The sequence below is a fragment of the Neofelis nebulosa genome, chromosome 8 (genome assembly GCF_028018385.1).
Source record: "Neofelis nebulosa isolate mNeoNeb1 chromosome 8, mNeoNeb1.pri, whole genome shotgun sequence".
Taxonomy (NCBI): domain Eukaryota; kingdom Metazoa; phylum Chordata; class Mammalia; order Carnivora; family Felidae; genus Neofelis; species Neofelis nebulosa.
In genome coordinates this window covers 25644649-25665820 of record NC_080789.1, presented here as the reverse complement: position 1 = coordinate 25665820, position 21172 = coordinate 25644649, and the positions used below count along the sequence as shown (strand labels likewise).

General features: G+C 39.5%; 2 protein-coding genes across 5 annotated transcripts in view; one reads left to right on the top strand and one right to left on the bottom strand.

Annotated features, from left to right (window-relative positions):
* VEZT (vezatin, adherens junctions transmembrane protein) overlaps window positions 1-5859 on the top strand; it is a 79680-nt gene extending 73821 nt beyond the window's left edge. The window contains exon 13 of the mRNA XM_058741740.1: window positions 5701-5859. Within this exon, the coding sequence (XP_058597723.1) occupies window positions 5701-5729 (29 nt within the window). The 3' untranslated portion in view covers window positions 5730-5859. The remainder of the gene's footprint in view (window positions 1-5700) is intronic.
* The window catches only part of LOC131519062 (uncharacterized protein C3orf20 homolog), a 189313-nt gene that overhangs the window by 63953 nt on the left and 104188 nt on the right, over window positions 1-21172 (bottom strand). For 3 of the 4 annotated variants that reach the window (XM_058741732.1, XM_058741731.1, XM_058741730.1), the window contains one exon: window positions 500-642. In XM_058741732.1, coding sequence (XP_058597715.1) covers window positions 500-642 — 143 coding nt within the window. Of the gene's footprint in view, window positions 1-423; window positions 643-21172 lie in introns of those variants that run through there. The other variant, XM_058741733.1, reaches the window with a different exon arrangement.

The following is a 21172-nucleotide window of genomic DNA, read 5'->3' as shown; positions in this document are numbered from 1 at the left end:
ATGGCAAGATTTCATTATTTATGATTGCTGAGTAATATGACCTGATTTTTATACTGTATTAAAACAGGTTCGGGGGGGGGGGGGGTGTGGGAGCAGTTGATTTCTTCTGGTGAATATACCCATTGTTTATTTTTTCAATTACCACCATTCCAATATCATTCTGTTGCCCAATAGCCATTTCCACACATTGATCTATCACAAGATTCATAAAGGGATCGAATCCCTACAATATTCCTTGGACATAACACCATTTAATTTCAATGATAATTTCTTATCCATAAATTTTTTCAACCCTGAGGGTGAGCTTTGCTCAGTATGTGTACTCAGCAAGTTAAAAGATGCCTCCAAACATTTGAACTGAGCTTTTAAACCACCTCTTTCCAGAAAAGATTTGAAGCAAGGAACACACATTCATAAAGGCAGTTCTTGAAATTTGGCCCTTATCTGGGATTTACTAATTAAAAGTGTGAGACAAGATAGAATATATTAGTTACTCTACCGGATCCTGAAGTCATTGGGTAGGAAATATCCTGTATGATAATCACTCTTTGTCTTCACAATTTGCTTTTGAAGGTCTTTAGCAGATGTGCTATAGCCGTTGAAAATAAAGTTGGCAAATACTAATTTTCCCCTAATGTACATCTGTAAAAATTAATAGAAGAGTTTCAGAATCTGTTCATGTGAAAATCAGTCCTACTTATTTTTTAAGAATTGGTTTTTTGTTTGTTTTTAATTTTAACCAAGCTCTATGTCTAACATGGGGCTTGAACTCATGACCCCAGATCAAGAATCACATTCTCTACTGACTCAGCCAGCCAGGTGCCCTAGTCCTACTTATTTGAAGAAAGATCTTAAATGTGTTCTTACGAGAAAATATTTACATTTATACACAAAATAATATTAGGCATCAAACATGTCCCTAGAACCTGAATACATTGAAGGTCAAGAAACCGGCTTAGTTTTCTCACTCAAATTTGTACATGTGAAGTGTCAGAACCAGTATCCTCCCCAATTCTAAAAGACTTCTTTATGATAAGCTGCCTATGGATACATTTCATTTTACAGCTAAACTCTAGGGGAGAGTACAGAGCCTTTGAATTTAGAAGTCTGTAGACTTGGATTATGGACAAAACAACGTCTCTAAAACTCACAGAAATCATTTAACCATGTCAAGGCACGGTTTCCTCTGTTAAATAAAAAGCATTGGGGCGCCTGGTGGCTCAGTCGGTTGAGCCTCCAATTCAAGACTTCAGCTCAGGTCATGATTTCACAGTCCTGGGATTGAGCCCCTAATGGGGCTCTGCACTGGAATAGAGCCAGTTTGGGATTCTCCCTCTCCTTCTGCCCCTCCCCCACACACATGCGCACATATGTTCTCTCAAAAAGAAAAAAAAAAAATCATGATTTGTGAATTGGACTAGCCCTCTAAAATTCTTTTCCAGGGCTAAAATTCTCAGATTCTCTTTTTCCTAACAAAGAGATACAACTCTACTGTGAAAAGCCAAGGTTGTCATTATTTTCCAGGGTGCAAGAGGACTTCTATTTAGGCACAGGTGAGCAGCCTACTAAATATTCAACCTTAAGATTAAGAGGATAAGAGGTGGTAGGGGTGGAGAAGATGGTAGTTGAAAAAGTATAGGTGGTTCCAGCTCAGAACTTAAACTGCTAAGAACTAAGTATATCTTACATCTTAAAGCAGTCTAATACTAGTACGTGAAAAGCAGGGTATAAGAACTTAAAAGGAACAATAGTTCCCTATGATTGCATGTTACTCCTTTCCTCTTAGATGGCGTAATCTTTTCATCATGAAGGGATGTCCTATTACAAGGTTTTCTCTATAGGAATAGAATTTTCTGCTTTATCTTCATTTCAGTAGCAAAAGAACCTAGCTCTTGTTTCATATCTTGTTCCTTGATCTGAAACACTTTATTCTTTAGCACCCATGCCTAGCTATTAGCCATGAATCCACTTATCTTGCCTGAACTTAGAAGATTAAGCTCTGACAGGTGGGTAATGATGGCCAATGACAAAGCTACTGTGCAAAATATGTACACTGGAATCTGAAGAGTTGAACAGTGTTAATCTCTTAAACAGTGACATAAGAAAACTTTTAGCCAGTTTTTTCAACACAAAAACTGTGAATTACGTATGGGGGAAAAGTGTAATTTAAGAAATTGGTAAGTTGAGGATACATAGGATTTTGTTGCAATTTTGGGCTTCTAGTCACAGGCAGAAAGCTTTTCATTTTGTGTATATTCAAGCCATCCCCTCTTAGGCTAATCCTGGGGCCTGGAGAAAAAAAGAGACAAGGCTGCAGTGTTTAATTCTTGCAGAAATAACTTGGTCAAAATACAGAAAAATGTTGAACTGGAAAAAACCTTAAATTTGTATATGTCCAGAGGCCAGTGTAGGACCAGGCTCAGTACCAAAATTCAAAAATTCTCCTTTCTGAAATCATATTGAGTTGAAGTTCAGTTGAAATTGAAAACCTAGAGTAATCTAATCCAGAGGTGCCCAGCATTTTATCAAGCTAGGACCCCTGATATTATTTTCCACATGGGTAACATGTTTACAATAATTTTTTTATCTGTCACATAACCTATATGAATTGAAACTCTGTAAGTTGCACTCCCTCCCTCATATTTTAACTAAGGCTATAGTGGCCATTCAGTTTGAGTGTGTGCTGCATGCCAGGCACTATTCTCGTGCTCAAGGCAGAGCAGTGAACAAGGTGAATACTAGAGGGGAGAGCCGGACAATATATTGGGAGTTAGATGGTGGTAAATGCTCCACAGAAAACAAAGCCAGGGAAGAGGAATATGGAGGATGTAGAGTGCTTTTTATACAGGGCAGTCACGTTTGAAGGGAGTGAGGGAACCAGCCACACGAAAGCCGTAAGTGAAAGGGCCTTGAGACAAGAGCAGCAGAGAAGAGGCAAGTGAAACTCCTTGAGAAAGGGGCTGGCTGGTCGAGGAGGGCCTTATAATGTATATGCTTTGCTTTGAGATAGGAAGCCATTGGAGGGTGTTAAGCAGTAGACTGACAAGACTTGACTCAGGTTTCAAAAATATTAAGTTTAAAAAGCATTCTTCTGTGTGGAAGTCTGACAAGGATGGGGAAAGGGACATCTGTTGGCTAATGCAGTAAGCTATGTGACGGATAGTGCTCATTGGTAGTGAAGGTCTTGAGGAGCAATCCAAGCCTGGATATATATGTTGAAGATAGAGCCAATAGGATTTGCAGATGCAATGTATGTGCAGTATAAGAAAGAAGTCTAGATGATTCTGAGGTTTTTGGCCTGAGCAACTGGAGGAACAGAGTTGTCATTGCCTGAGATGGAGCACCCAGTGAAGTTTGGGTAGAAATTGAGCTGGTTTGGGATTGGTTAAATATAAAATAGTTATTAATTGGGGCGCCTGGGTGGCTCAGTCAGTTAAGCATCTGGCTTCGGCTCAGGTCATGATCTTGTGGTTTTTGGGTTTGAGCCCCGTGTCAGGCTCTGTGCTGACAGATCAGAGCGGAGCCTGTTTTGGATTCTGTGTCTCTTTCTCTCTCTGTCCACCCCCCGCCACCTCCTGCCATGCTCATTCTCTGTCTCTCAATAATAAATAAACGTTAAAATTTTTTTAAATAAAATACTTATTAATCATTAGGTGGAAATGCTGGATAGGCAATTGAATATATGAATCTAAGTTCAAGAGAAAGATCCAGAGTAGGAGATGTCAGCATTTTGGGTGGTGTTTAAAGTTGTGAGCATAAGTCAGAGGGGTCAGCACACTGAGATCTTTGGGGAACCTATGGTTCATAGGCCAGGAGATCAAAAGGAACCTAAAAAGGAGACTGAGAGGGAGCAATTAGTGACACAGAAGGAGTGGTGTCCTGGAAGGCGAATGAAGAAATTATTTTATAGAAGAGGCAGTGATTAACATGTCAGTTGCTGCTAAAAAATTGAGACAGATGAGTCCATTTGTATATATTTCTTGGAAAAATGTCTGAGTTCAAATCCTTTGCCCATTGTTAAAATAGGGTTATTTATTTTTGTTGTCCTTTATATATTCTGGATATTAATCATTTATCAGGCATATGCTTTGCAGATATCTTCTCCCCTTCTGTGAGCTGTCTTTTCACTCATGATAGTGTCCTTTGATGCACAAACATCATAAATTTTGATGAAGTCCAGTTTATCTATATTTTCTTTTGTTGCTAAATTTCCTTGACTTTTCAAAAGAGGCAATAGTACCACCTGATTCATAGGATTATCATGAAGATTAAATAATACGTGTGAAGGCGTGTAAAGGGACTGGGACAATGCCTGCCACATAAGGAGCATTCAATAAATACGTTATTATCCAGGCTAAGTCTGTAGTATAAAAACCAAGGGTCAGGGCCGCGTAGGTGGCTCAGTTGGTTAAGTGTCTGTCTGACTCTTGATTTCCGCTGAGGTAATGATCTCACAGTTTGCGAGTTTGAGCCCCGTCTTGGGCTCTGCACTGACAGTGCGGAGCCCGCTTGGGATTCTCTCTCTCCTCTTTGTCCCTTCTCCCTCTCTCAAAAATAAATAAGTAAGTAAATAAATAAATAAATAAATAAAGCATAGGGGTAGAAATATAACATGTGACATAGAAGCCGAAGAAGTAGAGTGTTTCAAGAAGAGCATGATGCAAGAAGAGCAAAATGATGCAGAGGTGTCAAGAAAGATCCAAAGAATAAACTTAGACTTGGAACCTACAAGTTCAGACAGTGGTGTGACAGAGGCAGATGCCAAATTATACTGGATTGAGAAAATCTATTAGGCCCTCTTTGATCTCCAAGACCAGGTCTGCTGTTTTGGCCCTCACAGCGATCCAACCAAAACTGACCCTGTGGGGGCTGCTGAAATACAGTGGGGGGAACACTTGGGTTGGAGTGAGAACAACTGGGTTAAAATTCCTGGTCTTCTACCACTTGGCACCTGTGGTCCTCTCTCCGAGCTGCAGGTCCCTCGCTCTTAGAGGACAATTATTCCTATTTTACAGGGTCAGTAACATGCTTACATGAAGGCTTGGCATAATAGTAATTCTTTAACTATTAGTGTTATAATAAATGGTTCTATTCTGATTCCTCATTTTGTTCTAACATTCTAACTCAGTAGTTCTTCCTGAGTACCAGGTTTTGTGGAGTATTCCCACTTTACAGACACTTGGCTTAGAAGTTTGCAATGACAGTAAGATGAGATTAATACATGTCAAATGCTTATGATGATTTGGATGCTTATGATGATTTGGGCTACTGTTGTATTCTTGTTTTTATTCTTATTTATTTTTTTATTTTAGAGAGACAGAGAGAGAGAGAGGGCATGAGCAGGGCAGGTGCAGAGGGAGAGAGAGAGAGAGGATCTTAAGCAGGATCCGCACTCAGCTTGAGCCTGACACGGGGCTCAATGACACAACCCTGGGATCGTGACCTGACCCAAAATCAAGAGCTGGATGTTCAACTGACTGAGCCACCCAGGTGCTCCAAGGGCTGCTCTTGTATTCTAATGGAAATTTTTTGCCAGATTTTTAGTAGTGCCTCTGTCTTCAAGTCTGCTTCCTAAGCCACTGCATTTCTCATAGTTTGTGAGTATTTACCTAATCTCAGCTGTTGCCATAAGAAGCTAGTGTTTAAATGGTATTATTAACCACATCAATGGATCTTTTTGTTTATTTTGGTTGGCTATAGACATGAAAATCCATCTACCTGAGTTGTGAGTGCCCTGAAGAAGTTTGAGGATTTCATCTGCTATTCAGTAAACAGAATATGGGGCTTCCATTGAGTTCCTACAGCTACCAAAGCAAAGATGTTTTCTATGGAGTAACAGTCAAGTCCTGATCACTTTTACCCATGTAAGCCACCTTTCAGGGAAGGATGTAAGACATATTTATTTAGTCTGGTTTGTACCTTGTTGTGTGCCTCCTATTTATTTATATTTCTTTTTGTTTTATTACATATCCCAAGATATCTTAGGAATGAATACATCTTGAAAATATAATAAAAATAAAGTCTATGAAGAATACTTGAATAACCATTCAAAAAATCCAAATGAGCTATGACTTTACAATATCTTGTTTGTTAATAATTAATGGTGAACAAATGGAAAGAATTTTTAATTCAATACACATTTACTGAATGGTCTTCGTACTAGACACAACAATTACCTTTGTGAAATAAGTACTCTTATGTTATAGATGAAAAAAGTGACTTTCAAATAAGTTCAGTGTCTAGCCCAAGAGCCCAAGACTCTTAGCCAGAAAAAATAATAGATTAGGTTCTCCAAAAAGGCTTTTTTACTTCAAATTAGGTGTTTGTTCTATGTATTTTGTCCATTTTATCTTCTTTTCTGGCATAGGTCATCACATACAAGAACACACATGCACATAAATGCACACAAGAATCCTAATTTCCACTTCAAGAAGCATAATCCCCTCAGTTTGCATTTAATTTAATCACTAGATTCCTAAAAGAAGTCAATTAAGTAGGCAATTAATTTCCTCTGTGCATTGTTCATTCACATATTAAACTGGTAATCTCATTTAAACATTTGCTTCCTCCCGCCCCAACCTGTCCCACTGTCCTCAATGTTTAAGTTCCCTATACTCATCAGATCAGTATGAGAATCTTTGCAAAAACCCTTTATAAACTGAAAAGATATACTAATTATCTAGTGGGATCTAGTCTGTCCCATTTAACCTGGCTGGCTATGCTGAGAGGTGAAATGTTTAAACCACACTGGTTATATCATTGTTCCAGCAGTTGAATGCAATTGAAAGACTTGTCCAAACTGCTCAAACCAAGCAAACAGTCCCTGATTTGCTCTCTCAAACTAAATATATTAGCCTTGTGGTGACCAAATATTGACCTAGTGACTAAATAAAAGGAGAGGTTCTAACTACCCTCTAAAGCACTCATCACTTACTCTTTCTTTTTCGTAATTTTTTGTCAAGTTAGCTAACATACAGTTTATACAGTGTAGTCTTTCTTGACTTCGGAAGTAGATTCCCATGATTCATCACTTACATACAACATCCAGTGCTCATCCCAACAAATGCCCTCCTCAATGCCCACCAGCTATTTTCCCCGCTCCCCCCCAAACCTCCCACGTCCATCAACCCTCAGTTTGTTCTCTGTATTTAAGAGTCTTTTATGGTTTGCCTCTCTCTCTATTTTGTAACTTATTTTTCCTTCTATTCCCTTATGGTCGTCTGTTAAATTCCTAAAACTCCACATATAAGTGAAAACATATGATATCTGTCTTTCTCTGACTGATTTATTTCACTTAGCATAATACCCTCCAGTTTCATCCATGTGGTTGCAAATGGCAAGATTTCATTCTTTTTTTCTATTACTAAGTAGTATTCCATTGTGTGTGTGTGTGTGTGTATATATATATATATATATATATATATATATATCACATCTTCTTTATCCATTCATCAGTTTATAAATATCTGGGCTCTTTCCATAGTGTGGCTATTGTTGATAGCGCTGCTATAAACATTGGGATACATATGCCCCTATGAATCATCACTCCTGTATCCTTTGGATAAATTTCTAGTAGTGCTATTGCTGGGTCATAGGGTAATTCTATTTTTAATTTTTTGAGGAACTTCCACACTGTTTTCCAGAGTGGCTGCACCAGTTTACATTCCCATCAGCAGTGCAAAATTGTTCCCCTTTCTCCACATCCTCACCAACATTTGTTGTTTCCTGAATTATTAATTTTAGCCACTCTGACCAGTGTGAGGTGGTATCTAATGTGGTTTTGGTCTGTATTTCCCTGATGATGAATGATATTGAGCATCTCTTCATGTGTCTGTTAGCCATCTGGATGTCTTCTTTGGAAAAGTGTCTATTCATGTCTACTGCCCATTTCTTCCCTGGATTATTAGTTTATTGGGTGTTGAATTTGGTGAATTCTTTATACATTTTGGATACTAACCCTTTACCTGATATGTCATTTGCAAGTATATTCTCCCATTCCACTGGCTGCCTTTTAGTTTTGTTGATTGTTTCCTTTGCTGTGCAGAAGCTTTTTATCTTGATGAGTCCCAATAGTTCACTTTTGCTTTTATTTCTCTTCCTTTGGAGACATGTCAGGTAAGAAGTTGCTGTGGCCAAGGTCAAAGAGGTTGTTGCCTCTTTTCTCCTGTAGGATTGTGATGGTTTCCTGTCTCACATTTAGGTCTTTCATCCATTTTGAGTTTATTTTTGTGTATGGTGTAAGAAAGTGGTCCAGGTTCATTCTTCTGCATGTAGCTGTCCAGTTTTCCCAACACTATTTGCTGAAGAGACTCTATTTTTTCCGTTGGATATTCTTTCCTGCTTTGTTAAAGATTAATTGGCCATACATTTGTGGGTCCATTTCTGGGTTCTCTATTCTATTCCATTGGTCTATGTGTCTGTTTTTGTGCCAATGGTATACTGTCTTGATGATTACAGCTTTTTAGTACAGGCTAAAATCCGGGATTGTAATGCCTCCAGCTTTGGTTTGCTTTTTCAACATTACTTGGGCTATTTGGGGTCTTCTGTGGTTCCATACAAATTTTAACATTGTTTGTTCTAGCTCTGTGAAGAATGCTGGTGCTATTTTGATAGGGATTGCATTGAATGTGTAAATTGCTTTGGGTAGCATTGACATTTAACAACATTTGTTCTTCCAATCCATGAGCATGGAATGTTTTTCCATTTCTTTGTGTCTTCTTCAGTTCTTTCATAAGCTTTCTATAGATTTCAGCCTACAGATCCTTTACCTCTTTCTCACCATGTACTCTTAAGGAACCCTTCCCAATATGCCTCCAGATAGCAACTCTCATTCAAATAGAGACCAGAAAAGGGATATGTGTTAGTAGAGTGAGAAGACCTCCAAAACACTCTCTCCCAAGAATCCTAAAATGTCTCATTTACAGGAAAACAAAGAGAAGGCCATTTCTACCCTATCTGCCCTTCTACTGCATCGTAATGCTGCCAACAGACACTTCCTATTCTACACTTTGGACTATGAGTCCAGGCACCTGGGCTCCGATTTCAGCTCCACATCTCAGCTTTGTAACCTCCTTGAACTCCCTATGTTAAAAAGAAACAGCATCATCACCTCCTAGGATTGTTGCCAGGATTCACAGCAGATATTCTTTTCCTTGTAGAAGTCCTGCCTTTCGTCCTTGCCAAAAGCTGGGGCAAAGTCTTGGTTAATAAATGAAGGGGGCAAAGCAAAGTAAAAATGTGTTTGTCATTCCTGATGGAAGGAATGGTGAATGTTCATTCACTCTATCAAAAATTATTTATTGAAAATCTATTTGGGGGGTGCTGGGGTGTTCAGTCGGTAAAGCATGCAACTCTTGATCTCAGGGTTATGAGTTCGAGCTGGACGTTGGGTGTAAAGATTACTTAAAAATAAAATCTTAGGGGAACGCCTGGGTGGTTCAGTCAGTTAAGCATCTGATTTCTTTCAGCTCAGGTCATGATCTCACGGTTTGTGAGTTCAAGCCCTGTGTCAAGCTGTATGCTGTCAGCGTGGAGCCTGCCTCAGATCCTCTGTTTCCTTCTCTCTCTCTGCCCTCCCCTGTTCTCTCTCTCTCTCTCTCTCTCTCTCTCTCTCTCTCTCTCTCAAAAATACAATAAACATTTAAAAAAGAATAATAAAATAAAATCTTAGGGATGCCTGGGTGGCTCAGTCAGTTAAGTGACCCTTGATTTCAGCTCAGGTCATGATCTCATGGTTCATGGGATTGAGTCCTGCATCGGGCTCCATTCTGGGAGTGGATCCTGCTTAAGACTCTCTCTCTCCCTCTCCCTCTCCCTCTGTCCCTCCTCCACTCACTTGTGCACGTGTGCTCTCTCTCTCTCTCTCTCTCTCTCAAAAAATTTAATAAATAAAATAAATTCTTTTAAAAAAGAGAAAAGAAAATCTACTATTTTTCTGGGCACCTTTCTAGGCACTGGGATGCAGGAATGAACCAAACAGACAAAGTCCCTGCCCTCATTGTGGGGATCAGATAATAAAACAAGTAGTGATCAGTGCTATAAACCAAATAAAGCAGGTAAGGAATGGAGAGTGCAAAGGGATCTTTTAGACAGAACAGAAAAGAAAGGCCACTGAGGGAGTATAACCTTTGCCTAAGACCTGATTACATGAGAGAATAAACTGTGCAACTATCTGGAGAACAACCAGCAAAGACAGCACCATGTGTAAAGGCTCCAAGGGGGAACACAAGGAGGCCAGGACTGCTGAGCAAGTGGGGAAGTGGAAGAGAGGGAGGGTCAGATTACACAAAGACTTGTGGCCCAGAGAAAAGATCTGGGATTTTACTTTAAGAGTGATGAGTACCTATTAGAGGGTTCTGAGCAGAGAAGTGCTGTAATCTGATTTAGGTGGCTTTTTTTTTTTTTTTTAATGTTTATTTATTTTGAGAGAGAGAGCAGGGGAGAGGCAGAGAGAGAGGGAAAGAGAGAGAATCCCAAGCAGGTCCCACACTGTCAATGCAGAGCCTGATGTGGGGGCTCAAATTCAAGAACCACGAGGTCATGACCTGAGCCAAAATCAAGAGTCAGACACTTAACAGACTGAGCCATCCAGGTGCTTCTCAAGTCTGCCCCCAAGGCTTATGTTCTCATTTCATCAAAATTTTGATCACTGTTCTAATTTTTTTAATGGTTACTAAACTGTGTTGGCTTTTAAAGTACAGAAGCATTATAGTCTTCCAAGAATGGATAAGGAATAGCTATCTATTGGGGTTTCCCTGATTTTGAAATAACTGTTGTGATATCAGATACTGATATGAAAATCAGTAAGATTTTCATACTTCTTTTGTAGGTATCGGTTTTACTCCCATGGGCTTTTGTAAGAAAAAATTGCTTCTTGGGGCGCCTGGGTGGCTCAGTCGGTTAAGCATCCGACTTCGGCTCAGGTCATGATCTCATGGTCCGTGAGTTCGAGCCCCGCGTCGGGCTCCGTGCTGACAGCTCGGAGCCTGGAGCCTGTTTCAGATTCTGTGTCTCCCTCTCTCTCTGCCCCTCCCCTGCTCATGCTCTGTCTCTCTCTGTCTCAAAAATAAATAAACATTAAAAAAAATTTAAAAAAAAAAAAAGAAAAAATTGCTTCTTTTGGGTTATAGATAGAAGATATATAAGCACCTGATCAAATATGCCTCTAAAATCAGAAACTAGAAATGAGAAAATAGGGTGATTGGTTGCCCCTACAACAAATTTGCTGGTAGGATTTGGTGAGGGAAGTTATAAATTTATCCACACTAAGAGAGAAGTTTCACTTCCCTTCTAATCTGTGATTAGCCATCCTCTATAACATTGTGACTTTTCCCTAAAGTCAGCATTACAAAATCTATGTATCTTACTAGTAAGTTTGATCACTAGTTCTTAAACTAATTTTGATAATCACATGCTTTCCTGACTTGCCATATAGTTATAGGAGAATTTCTTTTTCTTTTTTTTAAGTCAACTCTTTTTTTTTTTTTAATGTTTACTTATTTTTGTGAGAGGAATAGAGCACATATGTGCACTCAGGCCTGAGAGATGGGGAGAGACAGAGAGAGAGGGGGAGAGACGATCCCAAGCAGTCTCATGGCTGTCAGCACAGTACCTGATTCGGGGCTCAATCCCATGAATCATGAGATCATGACCTGAGCTGAAATCAAGAGTTGGATGTTCAACCGACTTAGCCACCCAGGCGCCCCAGTCACAGGAGAATTTTCTGCATGCAACTTTATTTTAAAAAAGCAAACTCTAACCCCAAAGTGGGGCTCAAACTCACAACCCCAAGATCAAGAGCTGCCTGCTCCACCAAAGAGCCAGCCAGACGACCCATGCACGCAGCTTTATAGGATAAGACTCCTAGACAAAAGAACCTGCATTGTAATTCCTCAGAGTCAAACCAGACATGCCTAAGCAAGCTGCTTCTAGATATTTTCTTAGTTTTCACTACACCAGATTCACATACTTAAAATTAACTCTAAAGGTTTCAAAGCCATGTCTTAAGTAGGTGCTGGATTTGGAAAGAAAACAGAATGAAAAATTCAGTTATTTATAATTGCCTAATTAGTTGGTTTTATTCAGGTTAATTCTTTTCTTAAACTCTACACAGTATTTTTTTTTCCCTTGGAGGAGAAATAGGAGCCCATAAAAATAAGTAAGTAATTATGTTTCCAAGGCCCATCTTTTATGGCTCCTCCTGCATAAGGTGTTAAGACTAAAGCTATTTGCACCACTTCTCCCTGTCCTAAGCCACATTTCCTCAATTCTCCTACCCAGTCTCTATGTTACCAGGCAGGGAAACATAGTGACACTGTAATTTACTTAGAACTGTAAAGAGCAATTGCACTCTCAATACTTCACACAGTAAGAGCCCAGACAGAGGGGTCATACAGCTTTCCCAACTAGAAGCATGATAGGAAGGAAGCAAATTTTCAAAATCATTCAACTCCCAATGGCTATGCTTCTCCATTCATATTACACTTTGGAATTTGGATATGCACATACTAAGCCTTTTTCAAAACTAGAGTTCGTGGCTACACATATGATCTTTGAATGTATTTTGCATGTGATTGAGGTTAGGCCAATCAGACTTTATCTCCTATGGACTGCATAGGAAATATAGTCAAACTTAGATGGACAGGGGGTGCCTGAATGACTCTGTTGGTTGAACTTCCCACTTTTGATTTCGGCTCAGGCCATGATCTCAGAGTCATGTGATCGAGCCCTGCAACAGGCTCTGCACTGAGCATGGAGCTGCTTAAGATTCTCTCTTCCTCTGCCCCTCTCCCCCTCTTGTGCTCTCTCTCTCTCTCTCTCTCTCTAAAATAAAATAAAATTGAAAAACAAAACAAAGAACTGAATTGGACAGCACTAAAAACTGATGCCATCTGGTGGCAGCGCACGTGACTGCTGCTGAGGTCCTTGCAGCTGCCCTTGCTCCTAAGGCAGCCAGCCAGGGTCTTACAAAGGAGCTAATGAAGTCTGTCTTTGATTCTGTGGATTACCCTAAATCCTTCAAACACCACTCCCCTACCCCTTATATTAGTCAGAATTGGTTTCTGTTGCTTACAACCAAAGATCTTTAATAAATTAAAAAATATATGCCTTCATGCCCATAAAATAGAATGAAAGGTAAACTAGAAAAACGTAAGTTTCTTTCACTGTCACTACCTCTTATTATTCACTGTGTTTACGATTAGAAGTTACATTTAGAAATTCAGAAAGAAAGGAAGACTTTGAAATTTGGTACAGAATAGTTTATGCAGGAACATTAGCTGGCTGAACCCAACAGTTTTCTAGTTCGTGTGCTCTTAGTATAGCTCTACATGAGACCTAATTCATATTGTCTACAGCAAAAATAATTTTTATGACTCTTAACCTTAATCTGTAACTACATTCTATCCTTCTTGGTATTTCTTTCTTTTTTCTTTTTCTTTTTTTTTTTTTTTTTGAAGTTGGCATGGGGAAGAGGTCCTTTTAAAAAAAGAAAGCTATATGAACTAATTATAACTCCATTTTAAATTGTACAATTCTGTGGGTTTTAGTATATTCACAACGTTGTACAACCATCACCACTATCTGATTCCAGAACATTCTCATCCCCCTAAAAGAAAGCCCATCCCCGCTGGGAGTCACTCCTCATTTCCTCTTTACCCACCTCTGGAAAGGATCTGCCTATTCTGAACATTTCATATATGTGGAACCATACAGTATGTGGCCTCTTGTGTCTGGATTCTTTCACTTAGCACGTTTTCAAGGTTCATCCAAGAAGTCTTTTTATTTTATTTATTATTTTTTTTAATTTTTTTATTTTTTATTTTTTTTTAAACATTTTTTTTCAACGTTTATTTATTTTTGAGACAGAGAGAGACAGAGCATGAACAGGGGAGGGGCAGAGACAGAGGGAGACACAGAATCTGAAACAGGCTGCAGGCTCTGAGCGGTCAGCACAGAGCCCGACGCGGTGCTCGAACTCACGGGCCATGAGATCATGACCTGAGCCGAAGTCCCGAAGTCGGACACTTAACCGACCAAGCCACCCAGGCGCCCCAAAGAGGTCTTTTTAAAACACAGCACTTGGGGTGCCTGGGTGGCTCAGTCAGTTAAGTGTTGGACTCCTGATTTTGGCTCAGGTCATGATCTTGTAGTTCATGAGATTAAGCCCCCACATCAGGCTCTGCATTGACAGTGTGGAGACTGCTTAGGATTCTCTCTCTCCCTCTCTCTCTCTCTGCCCGGGCCCATGTCATCTTTTCTCTCTCTCTCAAATAAATAAATAAATAAATAAATAAATAAATAAATAAAACATTTAAAAAAAACCCACAGCACTTAATCAGGACTTCAAATACAAATACATATCAACAAAAATACTCTTGCTGGATGTAGGGACCCACCTGGGATCCTTTTAGATTTTATGAGAGTGTATGATTTTGTATTCTAATGACTTGTTAGGGGATGGGGGGGAGAAAGGAGGGAAGGAAGGAAGGAAAGAAAGAACGAATGAATGAATGAATTCTTACAGGTAACAGTCTCCTTAATTAAAACAAAACACAGAGCTTTTAAGCAGCATGCTGGGGCCACCCTTTTCTGTTGTCCCTCTGTCTCACTATCACTCTTTTTCCTTACTATATAGTGTTTAGCGCATAGTAGGCACTCCATATTCTGTGTAAGGAAGGAATAAAGGAGGTTTGATATGAGATGAGACTCTTTAGGTGGAGAGAGGGCAGGTGACCAAGCAGCTCTGGCTCTGTTCCCTAGGGTTTTCCTAGGATTATGGGCATCAACACTTGTATCACCTTGATGTCCACTAAGGCACTCCATTCCCTCTCCAACATTCTCACGCAGAGTCACTGCTCTGGATCCACTGCCTACTTCCTCTCTCACACTGTCTCAAAAGCTACCTAAAAGTTCTCCCTGCCCACAGTTTTGTCTCGCTCCAATTCATTATCTATATTGGACTGATAGTGGTCTTTCTAAACCATGGCTATATACTCATGTCACTCCCTATTTAAAATACTTCAGTGTTCCTCATTCCTCTTAGGATCAAGTTCATGCTTTTCCTCCTCTCTGTACCCCTCCTCCTTGCCTTCCTCTTCTCTCCCCTTCCCTTTTTCTTTGCCCTCTTCCTCCCCCCTCTTTCTCCTCCTCCTCTCTCCTCTTCTTCTCCTTTCTTCTCCTGCTCCCCCTCCCCCTCTTCCTCTGGCTCTCCCTCACCCACTTCTCCTCTTTCCCCTCATGACTCACTAGTATGATATGGCTTAGTCTCATCTTCTGCAACTATCCTCACATCTTCCCCACCTTACACTTTATGATCCAGATGGATTTTGTCTTGGGCATGTTGAGTCTGAACCATCCAAAACACCTCTGAGTGGGGTGAACCAGGAGGCACAGGTATATGGGTCAGGTAAGAAGCTGGGACCAGGGTTGGAGCTCTGGGTGTCAGTAGCCTACAGGGAGTGAGTGTGTTGAGTTTGAAAAGGATTCATGGCAGAGTACCAAGGAAAGCCAGCATTCCCAGAGGAGGCCTCAACCAGGAATGCTCTCTGAAATATCTTCACTCCTTCATGATCCAGATCAAAAGAACTAAAAAGAAATGTTTTTCCTATTTGCAGATAATCCTTCCTCACTCTTACTTATTTATTCATTTTTTGGTAAGGAGACAAAATTCTAAGCCCTGTGTCTTTTAATTCAACAATGGCTACACATTATTACTGAAGCAAGTCCCAGCAGGCAGTTCAACAACAAATCAGAGTATTTGACAAGAGAGACACTCAGACACTCAGCAACTTAGACTTGAGAAATAAGATTGGGCACACTCTAGTTACTCTGACCAGACAGCAGCACTGATCCCCAAGTGATTCCCCTTCCTCTGTGTCCCCCCTCTAAGCCTCATCCCTGACAGATCACAGCTCCCTGCCTGCTTGGCCCTGATTTGTTTTAGTCACTGCCTGGGGTGCTCTAGTGTTGCTCTTTTTTCTTCTTTTATTGAAGTATAGTTTATGACATAAAATGTTATATTAGTTTCAGGTTTACAACAGTGATTGGACAAATCTGTATATATGCTATGCTCTCACTGCAGTGAGTGTAGTCACCATACAATGTTATCATAATACTATTGACAATATTCCCTATGCTGTACTTTTCATCCTCATAACATATTTATTTATAACTGGAAGTTTGTTAGTGATGCCTCTTAAGGTAGCCCAGGCCTGTGGAAGGACCAGGAAGGCAAGGAGGGATTGGGTCAGGGCAATTAAGTCATCTCTACTTGTCCCATGGAGTGCTCTCCTGTCAAGTGGAAGCCTAGAAGATTTATTTGCAACATTAGAGCATGGAATGTTAACAGTTCTACCAAAAAAAAGGATTCTATAGCTAAATGATAGGGAATTTGAACAGAATTAATTTGAACAAAATTAAAGAGGTCTCTTTAAATTAAAAAAAAAAGGAAGAAAAAAAGATTATGAATATTTACATATGAACTACCATCAAGTTTATACTTATTCTGTAGTTGAGTTTTTCAGGCTGTTTGCTAGAAAGGGCAAAGAGCTTTCTGGGGATTTAGAAGGTCAGTGGTAATGGTTCCAAGAATGGTTGGTTTCTTTCCTTGAAATTATAAAAATTTCTAATAGGAAACTATGATTTTTTTTTTTTTTTTTGAAGTAGGCCTCATACCCAGCATACAGACCATCTGGGGCCTGAACTCAAGACCCTGATATCAAAATTTGATCTAAGATCACAAGTCAGATGCTCAACAAACTGAGCCACCCAGGTGCCCCAGGAAACTGTGATTACTAAAATGGTATTTGTTTTACTTAAGTTATAAATTATATTTGTATAAGAGATTGATTTTTACCAGCTAAACACAAAGACTATCTGCTTCACCAACTTTGTTCTGGAGTGTCTCTAGACTCTAATTGTCTTAATTATTTCTTTCTTTCTATTTTTATTTTACAGAGAGAGAAAATGGGAGGAGGGGCAGAAGGAGAGAGAGAATCTCAATCAGGCTCCATGCACAGTGCGTCCATGTTCATCAGGGATATTGGCCTGTAATTGTCCCTTTTAGTGAAGTCTTTGTCTGCTTTTGGAATCAAGGTAATGTTGGCCTCATAGAATGAAGCTTTCCTTCTACTTCTATTTTTTGGAACAGTTTGAGAAGAATAGCTATTCTTTTATTTTATTTTATTTTATTTTATTTTACTCTTTTATTTTTTCTCTTAAATACAGAGAACTGAGGGTTGATGGAGGGGAGGCAGTGAAGGGATGGGTTAAATAGGTGATGGGCATTAAGGAAGGCACTTTTTGGGATGAGCACTGGCTGTCACATATAAGAAATGAATCACTGGGTTCTACTACTGAAATCAAGACTACACTGTATGTTAACTAACTTGAATTTAAATTAAAGAGAGAGAGAGAGAGAGAAGGAGGGAGGGAGGGAGGGAGAGAGAGAGAGAGAGAGAGAGAGAGAGAGAGAGAGAGAATGGATAAGTATTCTTTAAATGTTTGGTGCAATCCCCCTGGGAAGCCATCTGGCCCTGGACTTTTGTTTGTTGGGAGATTTTTGATTACTGATTCAATTTCTTTGTTGGTTATGGGTCTGTTCAAATTTTCTATTTCTTCCTGTTTCACTTTTGGTAGTTTGTATGTTTCTAGCAATTTATCCATCTTTCCAGATTGTCCAATTGTTGGCATATAATTTTTCACAATATTCCTTTATAATTGTTTGTATTTCTATGGTGTTGGTTGTGATATCTCTCTCATTCATGATTTTATCTATTTGGGTCCTTTCTTTTTTCCTTTTGAAAAGTCTGGCTAGGGGTTTATTAATTCAATTAAATATTTCAAAGAACCAACTCCTAACTTCATTGGTCTGTTCTATTGGGTTTTTTTTTTTGTTGTTTGCTTCTATGTTATTTATTTCTGCTCTACCTTAATTTGCTGTTACTTTTCTAGCTCCTTTAGGTGTAAGTTTAGGTTGCATATTTGAGATTTTTCTTGCTTCTTGAGGTAGGTCTGTATTGCTATATATCTCCCTCTTATGGCTGCCTTTGCTGCATCCCAAAGGTTTTGGGCTGTTGTGTTTTCATTTGTATTTGCTTCCATGTATCTTTTTATTTCTTATTTAATTTCCTGGTTAGTCCATTCATTCTTTAGTAGGATTTTCTTTAACTTCCATGTATTAGCAGTCTTTCAAAATTTTTTCTTGTGGTTGCCTTCAAATTTTATAGTGTTGTGGTTGGAAAATATGCATGGTATGATCTCAGTCTTTTTGTATTTGTTGAGACCTGATTTTGTGACCCAGTATGTGATCTATTCTGGAGTATGTTCCATTAGCACTCAAAAAGAACATGTATTCCACTGCTTTAGGATAAAATGCTCTGAATATATCTGTTAAGTCCATCTGGTCCAGTGTGTCATTCAAAGCCATTGTTCTCTTGTTGATGTTATGCTTAGATGATCTGTACATGCTGTAACTGAGGTGTTAAAGTCTCCTGATATTATTGTATTACTATCAATGAGTTTGATTGAATAATAATATCAATTATATTATTATTGATTTATATATTTGGCTGTTCCAAATTGGGGGCATAAATATTTACAATTGTTAGATCTTTTTGTTGGATAGACCCCTTTATTATGATACAGTGCCCTTCATCTCTTGTTACAGTCTTTGGTTTAAAATCTAGTTTGTCCAGGGGTACCTGGTGGTTCAGTTGGTTGAACGTCTGACTTTGGCTCAGGTCATGATCTCACTGCTCGTGGGTTTGAGTCCTGCATCAAGCTCTGCATTGACAACTCAGAGCCTGGAGCCTGCTTTGAATTCTGGGTCTCCCTCTCTCTGTGCCCTTCCCCTGCTCATGCTCTGTCTCTCTCTCTCAAATATAAATAAACATTAAAAAAAAATTAAAATCTAGTTTGTCTGATATAAGTATGGCTTCTCTGGCTTTCTTTTGTCATCCATTAGCATGATAAATCATTCTTCATCCCCTCACTTTTAATCTGCAGGTGTCTTTAGGTCTAAGATGAGTCTCTTGTAGGCAGCATATAGATGGGTCTTTTTTTTTTTTAATCCGTTTTGATACCCTATGTCTTTTGATTGGAGCATTTAGTCCTTTGACATTCACAGTGATTATTGATAGATAATGAATTTAATCCCATTGTATTACCTGTAAAGTCAATGTTCCTGGAGATTTTCTCTGTTCCTTTCTAGTTTTTGTTGCTTTTGATCTTTCTTTCCCACTTAAAGAGTCTCCTTTAATATTTCTTGCAGGGCTGGTTTAGTGGTTACAAACTCCTTTAGTTTTTGTCTGGGAAACCCTTTATCTCTTTTTCTATTCTGAATGACAGCCTTGCTGGATAAAGTATTCTTGGCTGCATATTTTTCCCATTCAGCACATTGACTAAATCATGCCACTCCCTTCTGGCCTGCTAAATTTCTGTGAATAGATCTACTGCTAACCTTAATTGTCTTCCCTTGTAGGTTAGGGATTTCTTTCCCTTACAGCTTTCAGGATTCTTTCCTTATCTTTGTATTTTGCAAATTTGACCACGAAATGTCTTGGTGTTGGCCTGCTTTTGTTGATTTTGATGAGGGTTCTCTGTGGCTCCTGGATTTAGATGTCTTTTTCCTTTCCCAAATTAGGGAAGCTTTCAGCTATAATTTGCTCAATTAATTCTTCTTCCCCTTCTTTCCTGTCTTCTTCTGGGAGTCCTATGTTATGAATGTTATTATACTTTATGTAGTCAGTGAGTTCCCTAAGTCTACCTTTGTGATCCAATATTTTTCCTTCCCTCTTCTTTTTAGCTTCATTTTTTCCCCATAATTTTATCTTCTATGTCCCATATTTGTTCCTCTGTTTCTTCCATCCTTGTATTCATTACTTCCAGTCGGTTTTGAATCTTGGTTATAGCATTTTTTATTTCAGCCTGGCTAGTTTTTGGAACTTTTATCTCTGTGGTAAGGGACTCCCTGGTGTCTTCTATGCTTTTCTGAAGCACAACTGGTATTCTTATGATTGTTGTTTTAAATTATGGCTCAGGCATATTACTTATATCTGTTTTGATTACATCCCTGGCTGTGACCTTTTCTTGCTCTTTCTTTTGGGATGAATTCCTCTGTCTTGGCATTTTGTCTAGGTCTCTGTCTTCTCTGTGTTAGGAAATACTGTTATGTTTCCTGTTCCTGAGCATAATGCTGTATTAAGAAGAGGTCTGGGCTCTTCTGTCCTGGGCCTGGTGCTTCAGGAAGTGTTTCTGGTGTATGCTATGTGCACTCTGCTGTTGTGTTTTGGTTGCTCTTTCCCTCAGGTCAGTCCTTCGCAGAATTTCTCTTTACCAGCAGTGGGGAGTGTTTGGACTTTGTCCAGTGTGAGTTTTAACTAGGTGAAACTGTAGTTTTGGTCTGCTTGTTAGAAGAGGCTAGATTCTTTCTACTACAGCTGAAGCTTTGCAGCACCCGGCAGTCAGTGAACTTGGTGAATGCAGGAGAGGGATGCTTAGTGCTGGTCTTCTGTGGGGAAGGCACCACTCCTGCCCTGGCTCTCAGGCACACTTGCCCTAGTAACAAAGTACCTACAGAGTATAAGGGGGTCAGACTTGGATTGAAGTCTATCTGTACTTCCAAGATGTGGCCTCTTTTCTCCCTCTGGCTGTGAAGTTTGTTCTCTTAGTCCTCAGATTGATTTCTTGGGTGTTCCAAATGATTTGATATTTATCTAGCTGTTATCAAGGGACAAGACGAGCATAGGGTCTACCTACTCTAGAACACTCCTCTCGAATAATCTTTGGTCCTGGCCTCTCACAGAGCAGCCAGTAAGCCTCCAAAGAGGCTTCATTAGAAAATGAAGAAGGAGGAAGAAATTGGAGGAAGAACACATCTTGTGCACATGCCCACAGAGATATAAACAGATAGGGTGTTCCTGGAGCTCCTGTGGGTGCACACCTCGACCTCATTCTCTGTTTGCTTTTACCATGCCTCGCTTGTGGAGCACACAGACACAGTGGGACACACTGCAGGTTGGCTTTGCTTCCTAGGAGAATCCATTCTGCTCTGGTAAGTCCCAGAAAGTTCTCAACTTCCCCTGCTCAAAGCCACCTCTTATAAATCCTTTTACTCTCCCTGCTGATGAAATGGTAGATCCCTGCTGAGTAGAGAATACCAAAGCTCTGAAAA